General features: G+C 44.3%; 1 protein-coding gene across 2 annotated transcripts in view; it reads left to right on the top strand.

Moving 5' to 3' along the window:
• LOC119431683 (uncharacterized) overlaps positions 1-5,720 on the top strand; it is a 58,556-nt gene extending 52,836 nt beyond the window's left edge. For both annotated transcript variants that reach the window (XM_049657559.1, XM_037699161.2), the window contains exon 5: positions 4,633-5,720. In XM_049657559.1, the coding sequence (XP_049513516.1) occupies positions 4,633-5,086 (454 nt within the window). In that variant the 3' untranslated portion in view covers positions 5,087-5,720. The remainder of the gene's footprint in view (positions 1-4,632) is intronic.
• Positions 5,721-14,324: the final 8,604 nt, after the last annotated feature.

Here is a 14,324-nt window from a genome sequence, read left to right as displayed (position 1 = left end):
CCCAATTCTCAAAGAAGGCAAGGACCCTTCCTCGCGCAGTAGCTATAGGCCTGAAACACTGAGAAGTTCTATATGTAAACTCTTTGAGAAAATTATTAACCGGCACCTCATCCATTTTTTTGAAAGCAACAAAATACTCGATTCCTTACAGTGCGGTTTCAGGGAAGGTAGATCCACAACAGACCATCTTGTCCGCATCGAGACAAATATCCGTGATGCCTTTGCACACAAACAGTTTTTGCCAGTATTTTCAGACACGGAGAAGGCATATGACACAACTTGGCGTTTTGGAATTCTCCGTGACCTGGCTGGAATGGGAGTCCAAGGCAACTTATTAAATGTGATTCAGAGCCACCTCTCTTATCGCACGTTCCGTGTTAGAGTTGGTAAGGTCCTGTCTCGACAATTTACGCAGGAGGCTGGTGTACCAGAAGGTGGTGAGCTGAGCTGTACTTTATGTATTGTCAAAATAAACTCACTCCAAACTGTCATACCACGTACAATGTTTTATTCTGTATATGTGGATGACATCCAAATAGGCTCAAAATCATGTAATCTTGCTATCTGCGAGCGACAAGTACAGCTTAGCTTAAATAAATTGTCTAAGTGGGCGGGCGAGAATGGATTCAAACTAAACCCGCAAAAAAGTACGCGTACTCTTCTCCAACAAGAGAAGTGTACTACCAGACCCCGCTATAGACCATGGAGAAAGACTATCTGTGAGCTGCGAACATAAATTCTTAGATAACATCTTAAACAATAAACTAACCTTTATCTCCCATATGAAGTATTTTAAATCAAAGTGCTTCAAGACTATGAAGCTGTTGAAGCTCTACTCGCGCTCATCATGGGGAAGCGACAGGAGATGCGTCATAAATTTGTATAAAAGTCTAATACGACCATGCCTTGACTACGGAGCCATAATATGTAATTCTGCTACGCCTAGTGCATTGAAAATGTTAGATCCTATCCACCACTGTTAGATCCTATCCGACTTGCTACAGGCGCCTTCAGGACAAGTCCTGTACAAAGCCTGTACGTTGAATTTAACGAATGGTCTCTACACTTCAAAGGACATATTCAAGCTTCTCCTACGACTTGAAATTAAACTCAGATGTAGAACATCGGTGCAATTTAATTACTCGCGATGTGTCCACGGCCAGGCTGTTCCGTAATCACCCAGCCACTAGGCCTCCTCTGCCACTCCGGTTGGAAGCACCATGCGAAGAAACAGACGTCCCTCTTCAATGGAATGTCCTAATGGCTCCTACTCGGCATCCACCGCCTTGGGAGTGGCAGACTATCCAATGTGACATCTCTTTCGCAGAAATATCAAAACGAGCACCTGAGGCACATATACATTCCCATTTCCTGCAGCTTCAAGAGATGTATTCCTGTGCTGAATTTTATACACACGCTTCAAGGTCTCCTGATGGGGTTGCTTACGCAGCTATAGGGCCATCGTTTTTACTATCCGGTACACTTAATCTATATAACAGTATTTTTACGGCCGAAGCATACGCGATCCTCCCTGCAGTTAAACACATAAAGCAAACGAATCTCACTAGGGCTATTGCGTTCACGGACTCATTGGCTGTAGTCCGTGCCCTAATGAGTTTACGAAAACATAAAAACACTGCCTTTAACGAACTCTATGCCAACGCTATGCTCAGCTTATATGGGCAAACAAGTCATCCTCCTGGGCTGGGTAGCGGGCCAAAGTGGCATTAAACGCAATGAAGCTGCTGCCGAGAACGCTACCTCAGTAGCTTTTAACAACACCGACACATACATACCCATTCCAGCCACATACCTTAAACCGTACTTACGTCATCAGATTACGAAGCACCGGCAGAAACAGTGAGATACCGAGATACCCACTCTGCACTTGATCAAAGCTAAATTAGGGCATTGGATATCGGACAAAACAGCACGATACCAGTGCTCCTTTGTCGATTAAGAATAGGTCATACTTTTGGCACCCACTCATACCTATTAACTGGAAGTGATCCTCCTTCATGTCGAAGGTGTGGCTACACCCTTACAGTGCTCCATGTCCTCGTCCAGTGAAGAGAATGAGAAACTGAGCGTAAAAAATACTTCCATTCAGCGTATCGCCAGCATATTCCACTTCACCCAGCATTTTTTGCTTAGTAATGAACCGCTTTTTAACCTGCAAACAGTTCTTGGCTATTTATATGAAGTTAACGTTTTAAAAATAATTTGACAAGGTCATGTGTAGCACAGCCTCGCCTTCGAGGATCTAGCCGCAGTGACATAAGTTCTTATAAGCACGTGCCTCTCAGCTCTCTACCTCAAGAGCCCTGTGGCATCTTCTATGCATCTTATTATGTCGCCTTTCCGGGGTGGGATTTTTATGACGTTTTTTTCTGTCATCAGTCATTGTCGTTATAGTTTACGCAGCTTACAGCGACCCGTTCTTAGGCCTCTCTAGAGTCACATTACAATAAATTTGCAGCTCAACTTAATCATTTCAAACATAATACAGTTCATTACCCTACGTCATGGCGCTCTTTGGCCATAGCTAGCCCTTGCGCCATTAAACGCCACCCATCAATCAATAAACCTCTCACCAGGTTCCGGTGCAGTTACCGTTTTCCGCACCTTACAAACCGATAGCGCTTTAGATTAGGATAAGGACTTGTCGCATCTGCTGCAAAAATGTAGCATTCCAATAAGCATTGTAGGTCATTTGTCTAAAGCTGCCTATATATTGCCTCGGCTGGTAAAGCGTGACCCACGAATTTCTCGGCAAAGAAATTGCTATAGCCTTTATTGTATGGAGAAGATATTGCAGTGTGATGGACACTTTCTGGCGTGCTTTAAATTGTCGAATTTTGAATGACTTAATCTAGGAACGACAATTTCATGAAACTAGCGCATGTCGTTTAAATAATTGTCTTGGAGAAAGCGCTTATCCTCAAGGAATGGTCAAGGTTGTGCAAAGAGCTGTTGTATGTTTTATGCCATCCTTGCAGTCAATGACACCTGTAAGTATATGATTTGGTACGCGCATTTTTGCAACACAAGACATGATTATATAGTAGAAGAAGAAGGTAGACTGGTAAACTTTTTAGATGCAAAACCATGAATGGGTCTTGGTTCCTGGTTTTTGCAAATAACTGCGTAATTAACCCTAAATATGGCAACATTGTAATGCTTTGTTCGTACTTGAACACTAACTCATATGCGGTGTGTGAAGGCAAAAATATTTTGTAGCCTTAATCAACCTGATTCATAACCTGTTTGAATCAAATAAGTTCATTATTCATGGCGTTGTGCAAACTTTCACAAAGGCACTGGCATTTTGATTTATTTATTCACTATACATCTGCGAGCATCTTTAACATTCTATCATTAAAGGAGTATAAATTTACTTTTTCGGTAAGCTGCATTCTCTCAAAAACTGTCATTGAGCAAAACTATGCACTAATGAATAAGGCATTATAACAAATCCCTTTTCATTTCATTTCGTATCTTTTATAATTGGGCAAAGAACACAAGATTTGCCCACATGGCAAGGCAAAAGAAGCGCGCACTCCTTTGCCTCGCTGGCGCAGCTGAAGCTGTAGGTTTAAAAAAGCGATAAAAGCAAGAAATGTAGGTATCAGAAGTCACACAACAAGTCGGCAAATGGATGACCAGTTTATAATAAGAACAGGCAAGTATCTTAACTAATACGACACGAGTAAAACATTCAGTTGCGAACATGAGGTATTAGTAATAAGTTATAAACTGCATAATATTACATTTGGCAATGCCTGCCGTATGCCCTCCAACCCAATTTTACACTAGAATAGCATTGGGTTGGAGTGCACACAGTAGGCATTGTGAAATCCTGACTGGGAGCTTACCACTTTCGTTGAAAAGAAAAGTGTACAATCATTGCATTCTACCGGTGCTAACACATGGGGCCGAAACTTCGAGGTTAACACAGAAGCTCGAGAACAAGTTAAGGACCGCACAAAAAGCGATGGAACGAAAAATGTTAGGCCTAACGTTAAGAGACAGAAAGAGAGTGGTGTGGATCAGAGAGGAAACGGGGATAGCTGATATTCTAGTTGACATTAAGAGGAAAAAATGGAGCTTGGCATGCCATGCAATGCGTAGGATAGATAACCTGTGGCTCAGTAGAGTTACAGAATGGATGCCAAGATAAGGGAAGCGCCGTCAAGGACGGAAGAAAACTAGGTGGGGTGATGAAGTAATGAAATTTGCAGGCGCAAGTTGGAATCAGCTAGCGCAAGTAAGCGGAAATTCGAGAGCGCAGGGAGATGCCTTCGTCCTGCAGAGGACATAAAAATAGGCTGCTGCTGATGATGAAGATGACATTGAACAATAGAAAACTGAATTAGCATTCACCAAACAATTAAAACAGGGGAAACATGTTTTGTATTGCACATATATATTTGCGAATTCTTTTACAACTTCCAACTTCGTTTACAATATTAGGTACATGTTGCATAAACACTTCGTTTGATACTCAATAGTTTGCATGCCATAGTTTGTCGTTGTCTCCTTCACTACTATTTGAGCGCGACGATGGCTCTATCCCGTGTCTCTGTTCAGGTAGCGAATGTGCATAAGACATGAAGGCCACGTTATTTGCAGGATCGCTCGCAACTACAGCGTGTGTCTCGAAGAAGTGACGACAGACTGCCCTCCGAAATTCGGTGAGGGCAAAAAAGCGTTGAAGAGGATAGCTGATGGAGCTGTGGATACCTTGTGCTCGTCCTGGAGAGACCTCCAGACGAGATCGTCAGAAGCGTCGCCTTCTGTTACAGGCAGCAATGAACCATTCTCAACTCCGCAATTCAGTTCAAGTACAGCTGTTCAGGCTGTAGGCGTGATGACGACACCTTCGTTGCAAGTGGAAGGAAACACTACAACGTCTATGGATCTCTTTGAAGGTCAACATGTATTTACAATGCAACAGGGCGATACAACAACGATACATTCACTGCTCAATGGGTCAACAAAGATGACAAGCGAGCTGCCACACGCGGCGGTAACGTCACAAATTCCACGGAGAATGACACTGCTTGGAACGCATCCTTGTGCTTAGGCGGAGCAGAAACTTCTGGTATAAAATGCAAAGATCCTAAAGTAGATGAGCAATCTCAACTTGTGCCGTCGTCAAGTGCAACGTCTGTGTTTTTCATCTCTTCCATGCATTGTGCATTTGTTTGCGCATATTTATGGCTTACCCTACTAAAGCTATGAAGCAGTTTACTGGCTCTATTTAGATTCCTCACTAGGGCCCATGCATTACAAGCTCATGGTACATCAGCACCAATGCATGCAAACATCTGTGAAAGAATACCCATGGCTGCACGAACTTAGGAAATTGCTGCGATCCTGTAGGTGCATTTGCGACGTGTGTGCTGAGTCACGAAACTCTGGAACTTGTACTTTGAACAGTAGGATGGGATCGCAAGCAATTCCTTGCTGTACTTCAGACAGGATGTGCAACCATTTCTAATAGGTATTATGGCTTCTGCCAAAATTACCCAACCTAGCTTATTTGACGAAATATGCGGCGCTGCAAGTTTTATTGTGGCTTGCCTTTGATGTAAACATTCCAATGCTATGGTATTTCGGCTACCTTAGTGCTCATTTTAAGCCTAAGAACTGTAATACTATTTTACTTTTCTGATCATTACCATGCTCCGGTCACCACTCCAACAAAAGTTCTAATTGTGCTGCGTGTAAATAAACAAAGTTTTGTGTTTTCCAGATTGCTTCTGCACGTTTCCCTTTTCCTGTACTTGTAGATGAAGCAATATATCAAGCTATTATTTAAGTGAAACCTTTTCAAATATTTCATGTCACGTGCGAAACGCTTTAATTTTCCATTATGTGTGTTACACCGCACGTGGTATTATCTGACTCTCTAACTTTTGTGAAATAATTCGTAGGTGCTTGTAAACTCCACAAGAAAATGCCATAGCTGTTCTTTTGTCGCCGTTGTGGAGCTCGAAAGTCCTGGCAAGAAGTTAGATGAAGGAGGTGGAGACAGCAACGCTAATTACTTCTCTTACAGAAGGTTTCCATTTAGCGCATAGAGAAAGTGAAGAAACCATTTGCACAATTGTTGCAGCTCTTCAATATATGGTACGTTTCCATAAATATATAACTTTCCGCGTAGCCTTACTGTGCGGGCACAATGTACCAATATTTGCAGACAATGACAAGGAGCCACAGCTAGCACATTATTGAGCCAATTGGGTTCTTACATTATTTTGTTCGTGTGGAATTTCCGTGTTTCATTTTTGTTGCACCCGTCTGTCCCGCACAATATCGGCCATACGAAAAGAGGTTCGAATAAGCAAAACATGACTCGCGCGCCGCGTACATTTTTTTTCCTTTTTGCTTGATGCCACATTATAGAGCGAGTGAACCGCCGTGTTGGTGGCCTAGTGGCTATGGTGTTGTGCTGCTAAACAGGGGATCGCAGGATAAAATCCCCGCCACGATGGCCGCATCTCGATGAGCCTGAAATGCAAAAGCGTCCAGGTATTCACTGCACGTTATTTACCCAACTTGGTGCAGATTAGAGAGAAGAACGTTAATGATACCAAATGCAGATTAATCTAGACACGCTCACTACGGCATGCCTCATAATAAAGTAGTGGTTTTGGCACGTATTACTCCAAAATTTAAAGGAGCGAGTGGTTATCGAAAGGAAGCCACTTTTTTTCACAGTTGCCCATCTGCATCTGATGTTTTTCTGGTGTGGAAAGCATATTGTCAAAAATATGCTTTAAGCGCTGCTCTAGCTTCTGACTCTTAATTTTTTTTTCACTTGTGAGTAGCACCATTTACGTCCTCTTGTTATTGTGTTCTGTTTGGTACTTAAGAGCCTAAGATACCACTACAAATATGTGTGCCAACTAGCCCAGTTTTCAATTCTTCCTAAACATGGCCTTCTAAGCCGAAGAAATGAACTACCCGCCGTGGTTGCTCAGTGGCTATGGTGTTGGGCTGCTGAGCACGAGGTCGCGGGATCGAATCCCGGCCACGGCGGCCGCATTTCGATGGGGGCGAAATCCGAAAACACCCGTGTACTTAGATTTAGGTGCACGTTAAAGAACCCCAGGTGGTCCAAATTTCCGGAGCCCCCACTACGGCGTGCCTCATAATCAGAACTGGTTTTGGCACGTAAAACCCCATAATTTAAGAAATGAAATGTACGTTCTGAGTTACCGTCTGAAGAAGCCTCCCCATTATGTTGTGTTCCTAATAGGCAATTATTGTTGACCAATTAATATATCTGTTGATTGATTATTTTTGAAGTCCTACTGCCAATATATGTTTGTAGAGCATATTTTAAAGCACGTCCCGCTTTCATGATTGTGCAACGTGCAACTTCTCCCTTCGATCTTTTACCGCAGTTTAAATAAATGTCCGTGAAACTTGCAATGTCATAGGCCCCGCCACTCCCAATTCACTTCACTGCTGTCACTGCTGCTGTCAAACACTGCCGACGAAAGAGAAGCGCAGCTGTCACACCAATCTGACAGGACGTTTTATCTTTCTGTGGCCTATCAGTTTCTGCTAGCAGCGTGACAGGTGCGTCCGGCAGTTTGTGATAGCGATAATCAATCGCCAACATCCACGTTGTCAGGAATCGTCGCTGCACACGCTCTGTTTGGTCACATCAGGCGAAACCAAAACGGGCGCAATCACGACAGCCGGCTCGAACATGCGTTGCGCGTCGCGTTTGTAGGCCAGCCTGGCTAATTTTCTATGCACCAGAACAGGCCGCTGCATACAGGCGCAAGGTTTTAGTCCTTGCCAGTGACGAAGACTCAATTGTCGAGTGTTTAACACACTCAACCAGTAGCACTGCTTTCGTGAAAGAAATAAAATGTGCTCCTGTCTAGGGTAAGTATGCCACATCTACCTCTTGCAGGAGCTTTGGTCAAACGTAGAATAACAACACACATGCTCTTTAAAACACGTTCACCCTCCGTGGCGGCGTATATCTCGCGAGTGGCGCTGCTAAGCCCCATGCAGGGGGTTGAACCCCGGCCGCGGACGCATTTGGAAGGGGGGGGGGGGGGGTGGATACAAAAACACCAATGTATCATGCATTGGATGCACGTTAAGCAACTCCAGGTGGTCGAATTATTCCGCAATCCCAGACAACGTAGCCCCTGATAGTTATATCGTAGTTTTAACGCGTAAAAAATCCAGAACTAAATTTTGAACAGGTCATGAAAGTGAAGTCATAATGCGCGAGCCGACACAAGCTGAGTTCATTAATTTTCTAGCCGGCAATGCCCATGCTATCACTCTGTGCGGCTGACACCACTAAGTTTCACCGCCATTTGAATCCTAAGAGCAAGAAAGTGTCAGTCGATGTCAAAAGAATCACGAAAACACATGCAAGAGAAACGTTGTGGCCACGTTCCACACGTCAGTCAACACCGAGAACACTTTCAGGTAAGATAAGACGTCAACCGTTAAAACTGTAATTTCATTTTTTGCAGAACGAGCACACAATGGAATTATTGTTGTTTTAGCAGATACGCCGATACTGCATTTATAAAACATATTAAGGCGAAAGCCATACGTGGCTGATTGCGCCGATGGCCTTGAAAAAAAAACTGCCCAACCCTTCCCCTACCAAAAAGTCGGGGTAAGCGAAACTAGTCCTGGGTGCACCTATATTACCCATGATCCTACGGCTGCGACGGAGAGAGCGACGTCACTGACGGTATGCCCGCAGTCCGCCATTCTCGCTTGCGATCCTCCGAAATTAAATTGCTTCAAAATTAAATCTGTCCGATACGTAAAAAAATGAATGGCTCATACCAATTTAAGCAATGGATCATACCCCCGTAAACGCGGCCTCCCCATTACGAAACGGAAGGGAAGTAAAATTCTACGCTGGAATGATGAGCGGCAACGGAGCCAGCTGTGAAAGAAGACGATGACGAACACGGGAGCAGTGGCACGAGCGCGTGCCGGGCACTAGCACGAGCACAACCCAAGGAGCGCAAACGAGCCAGCTGCGCGAAGAATACAACTACGCTCGAGCCAACGCTGGGTCGGTATTTTGTAGCGATGCGTTATGCTTTGTTCTATGCTAATCTTATCATCCACCGCTCACGGCTGCCTGATGCCATTGATAACATGAGCGGACCATCGCTCTGACCACTCACCAAGTGCGAATTAGCGCGAAAAGGCATTAGCATCGGAGAGGCACCAATACAAAATACCGGCCCTAATGATGATAGTTTTTAGCGTACACCGACCCCGACACAAGTGATCAGCCACTAAAGTTTCGCTTAATAAAGGGGAAAAGCAAGCATCCGGCTGCTACATTTGTGGTTTTCAGCCGGTAAGGTGGCTGACATTAATGTTGCAATACAAACACAATGAACGAATGAAAGGCATCCTTACACAGCCTCTGCTGCTTTAAACAAAATATTGAGTCGTCTGCCCAGTTGCTGCTCACCGTGGTGGCGGAAATAGTGGCTGTCTCAGGCGTACCTGCGGTTGCCATGGTCATTGTAACCAAGCGAGGAAACGTCGGTCAAAAGGCACGCACTGGCGGGCTCGATCACGTGACCAAAAATGTGCAGATGGGTATTCATGATGCCGTAAAATATCTATAAAGAAGGTAAGATTCCATGCGGCCTTCTAGTTTTAACGCGATAGCATTAATGGACCCGTGTCGCAGAAAATCCGGTGTCAGCGTCGGCGTCGGTGTCGGCGTCGGCGTAAGCATCGGCGTCTGGCGGAAATAATCATGCCGAACCACATCATCCCCAACCACCCCGACCGGGCGGGCCCTTCGCGTGGCGCAAGGTGTTAGTGAACAAAAATTGAATTTTGAAAAGTAACATCCGTGAGAAAAATCGTAAAGTACGACTTAACCACAACCTACAGACATGATAGCGTGAGATTGTAATTTGAATATACGAGAAAAAAACGCCTGATAAGCAGCCATGGATCTTTGAATGCTATAGCCTATGCTATGGGTATTCATGATGCCGTAAAATCTCTATAAAGAAGCTAAGATTCCATGCGGCCTTCTAGTTTTCTAGTTCTCTAAAAGGCGAAGCTTAAGCGTCCTCCAATTCTGATGGTGTTTCGCTGTACTTGGGTTCTACGCAACATTGAGGCGAATGTTGAAAACCGAGCCTTTATAAATATTTGATCGGACCCCATGTCGCAGAAAATACGGTGTCGATCGGCGTCAACGGCGTACAATAACGCTATCGTGTTCCACTCTTTAATGCGAAGCTTAAGCGTACTCCAAGTTTTTTTCATATTGCTGCTCTTCTCTATCATCATCAGCAGCAGCAGCCTATATTTATGTCCACTGCAGGACGAAGGCCTCGCCCTGCGATGTCCAGTTACCCCTGTCTTGCGCTAGCTGATTCCATCTTGTACCTGCAAATTTCCTATCTTCAACACCCCCACCTTGTTTTCTGCCATCTACGACTGCGCTTCGCTTCTGTTGGTATCCATTCTGCAACACTAATGGTCCAACGGCTATCCATATCTACGCATTACATGGCCTGTCCAGCTCCAGTTCATTCTCTTCATGTCAATTAGAATATCGGCTATGGCCGTTTGCTCTCTGATCCACACCGCTCTCTTCCTTTCTCTTAACGTTAGGCCTAACATCTTTCGTTCCATCGCTCTTTGTGCAGTCAACTTGTTCTCGAGCTTCTTCGTTAACATCCAAGTTTATGCCCCATATGTAAGCACCGGTAGAATGCAATGATTGTACACTTTTCTTTTCAACGACAGTGGTAAGCTCCCAGTCAAGATTTGGGGATGACTGCCGTATGCACTCCCATCCAAGTTTATTATTCATAAAATTTCCTTGTAATGATCAGGGTCCCCTGTGAGTAATTGACCTGGCTAAACATACTCCTTTACAGACTCTAGAGGCTGACAAATGATTTGACTTCTTGTTCCCTTGCCAGGCTATTGACCATTATCTTTGTCTTCTGCATATTATTCTTCAACCCCACTCTTACACTTTCTCGGTTAAGGTCCGTAATTATTTCTTGTGATTCATACCCATTGTTGCTGAATAGGACAATGTCATCTGCAAACCGAAGGTTGCTGAGATATTCGCCGTTGAACCTCACTCGTAAGCCTGCCTAGTCTAACCGCTTGAATACTTCTTCTAAGCATGCAGTGAATAGCATTGGAGAGATTGCGTCTCCTTGTACTTTTCTTGTGGAGAACCAATGCAGCTGTGGAATCTTTGTAGATATTTCCTAAGATATTCAGGTATGTCTCCTGTACTCCTTAATTCTACAATGCCTCTATGACTGCTAGTATTTCCACGGAATCAAATGCCTTTTCATAATCTACGAGAGCCATATAGAGAGGTTTATTGTACTCCTCAGATTTCTCGATTACCTGATTTATTACATGGATGTGATCAATTGTGCAATATCCCTTGCTGAAGCGCGCCTGTTCTCTTGGTTGATTGAAGTCAAATGTTTCCCTCATTCTATTGGAAATAATCTTGTTGAACATCTTATACAGCATTTAAATCTAGCTACTGGTCTTATAATTTTTCAGTTCTCTAACGTCTCCCTTCTTATGGATAAGTATATTGTTGGCATTCTTCCTGTTCTCTGGTACACTTCAAGTCGTGAGGCATTCTATATAAAAGGCCGCAAGATTTTCAAGCAGAAAGCTTTTCACGCTTTTCTAGCGTATAAAAGGCCGCAAGCTTTTTCGTGCTTTATTAACTGTTGTTCCATCTTCTCCTGCAGCTTTTCCATGGGTCATGCCTTGAAAGGCCCTTCTAACTTCATCGCTAGTTATTGAAGGAGCCTATATGCCGCTTCGAATGAAGGTAGCTTGGCTGCTCTCGGTACTGTATAGATACTCTATGCTTCTCTATAGATACTCCTTAAGTGCGTTGCATGTGCTTACGATTATACAAATCAAAGCCAGAATGATTGCTATCAAAGCGAAGAGCGCGATACCACAAGTATTCATAACGTTTAGCAGCTTGATGCAAACAAAGATTAAATTTAAATATGTATGAAAGCGCTTCGCCATGCAAAGCGTCTTTTCCTATTGTTATTCTGTACACAAAAAGTCTGATATGCCTGTTTCGGCCATATTCCAATTGGCTCAGTCGCACATGTTCGAGAAATTTCCAGATTACCTTCAAGTATTTACAGATGCATCTGTGCACAGTGACGGTCAAGGCGCCTCTGCAGCTTTTTTCTGCCCTTCAACTCAAGTACGACGTATATTTCATATACCCCACCCAGCCTCGTCAACAACTGCGGAGCTAGCAGCGATTAATGTTGCACTGAAATACGTGCAAGAGGAGTTAACCACACCGCCGAAGATTGTCATATTTACGGACTCCCGCACTGCGCTTAGCAGATTACAACGCAGTCAGGTTGATTGCCCAATTGTGCGCAGCATTACTGACTCTGCCAACAAAATTTTATCACGTGGGGTATCTCTCGTTGCTCAATGGATACCTTCGCATGTAGGGATCGCCGGAAATGAAGAGGCTGATCGACTGGCTTCAACTTGCACTCGTAACGACTGTGCTTGCCCTGAAATTTTGTGCAAGCTTGATGACGCTCGCCTGCTGATTCGTCGCCACCTACTCAAGCAGCATCCAGACCAGCGCGTCGCAAATGGAACGTTCCCGCCGCGTGTTCGCGGTCGAGGCTTGCCTCGTCGCGCTAGAGCACAACTACTGAAGCTAAGGGTTGGCTGTGTTAATGTGCACGAACGTTTATACAGACAAGGACGTGTGACTAGTCCATCGTGTACGTCTTGCGGTGGCTGCGAGACACTTCAGCACCTGATATTGGAATGTCCCGCTTTCAGTGCGCAACGCAAATCACTAGTGAGGGACTACCATCTCCTTGGCCTGCGGTGCACGACTCTAGACGAATGTTTATACCCCAGTGGTTGTGCGTCTCGACGTGATCAAGCTCATCGTGCTCTCCTTACTTTTCTAGAAACAACGAACTTAGGGGCACGTTTGTAACCCAGCAAATATTTCTTTTATTTTACATTCTTTAGTAGCTTGACCTGCAGGGACGGGCCCTACTGTATGTTTTACTTTATTCGTTATAGCAGTAACTATGTAAACATATATACACACGACACATACATATAAAAAAAGTATAAACAGCCTAGCAATTGGGTAGAGCGCAAATAAGCTCGATGCCCAAGTGCTTTAAACGTAGTAGAACAGAGCAAGCAGAGAAAAAAGGCTATAGTAGAGGAAGGCAAACGCCAATACGTGAAATCATACACATAGTGTGAGCATTACACATGAGAATCTTGTCTTGCAGCTGACAAGAATTATAGCACAGCTTTATGAACCACGCATTGAATCTCCCGGAAACTTAAGCAGGAAATGAAACCGAAAGGCGGCCACCCACGATGGCAATCGTGAATGCTTCATGAACAGTGTGCAAATGTGCATGTGCACACCGTTCACACCGAACACCAGTGTCAAGAAGAGCGATGTAGAGTCCTAAGCGCAGCAATGTTCAATCGCCTTTACACAGAGAGATTTATAATTTGCTCATAAGTTGGGTTCTATGAGAATGTTCTCTCTCCAGCGTATAAAAAGTATTCATCTGACGTTACGTCCGCCATCTTTTAGTTCAATTCAGGCTGTGTTCCAATTATTTCCATCATCATAGACAGTCTACTTTGACGTCTACGAACACAGCCAAGACAGCCAAGACAGCTTCGAGGCCAAGTAATGGTACGCGTTTGGAGCTATCTGGAAGATGCTTCTGCGACGCGACGAGACCTCGCGGTGACAAAAATAAAGTTAGGAAAAGCACACATTAGTTCCGTATTTTAGTATTTTCGCCTGCGAACCTTTGAGAAACATGAGGTGACTTACATTAAGGGTATAGAAAAGCATGTCTACGTTTTTGTGTACGCAGACCACCTTCCCGTCGAGTTTCTAAGCGTTCTGCTCAGTCGCCATATTGTTTAGACAGGAAAGTAGCCTGCATCGTTCTTGACTTCGATGCTGTCTTCGCGATGCTGTGTACTTTGACATCTTCGTGACAATTGGAATGAGTCTTAGGATGGCCGCCGTCCGCTTAGCTGTCTATTTAGCCGTCTGTGGTGAGTATTGCAACAGACCCTCAGATTTCATCGTGATGCTGCAGGTTTGCCAGACAGACATAACGCGCAGCTTTTAACCGATGCGGGCTGTACTACAATATCACGACTTCTATAGCGTCAGTGCGTACCATCTTACAGCTTTAGTGTTGGCATTTTGTGGCAGAAGGGCTTTATTGGCAGTGTGTACCAGG

This window comes from Dermacentor silvarum, chromosome 10, assembly GCF_013339745.2.
Source record: "Dermacentor silvarum isolate Dsil-2018 chromosome 10, BIME_Dsil_1.4, whole genome shotgun sequence".
In the NCBI taxonomy this organism is placed as follows: Eukaryota; Metazoa; Arthropoda; class Arachnida; order Ixodida; family Ixodidae; genus Dermacentor; species Dermacentor silvarum.
This window is presented reverse-complemented; position numbering and strand designations above follow the sequence as displayed.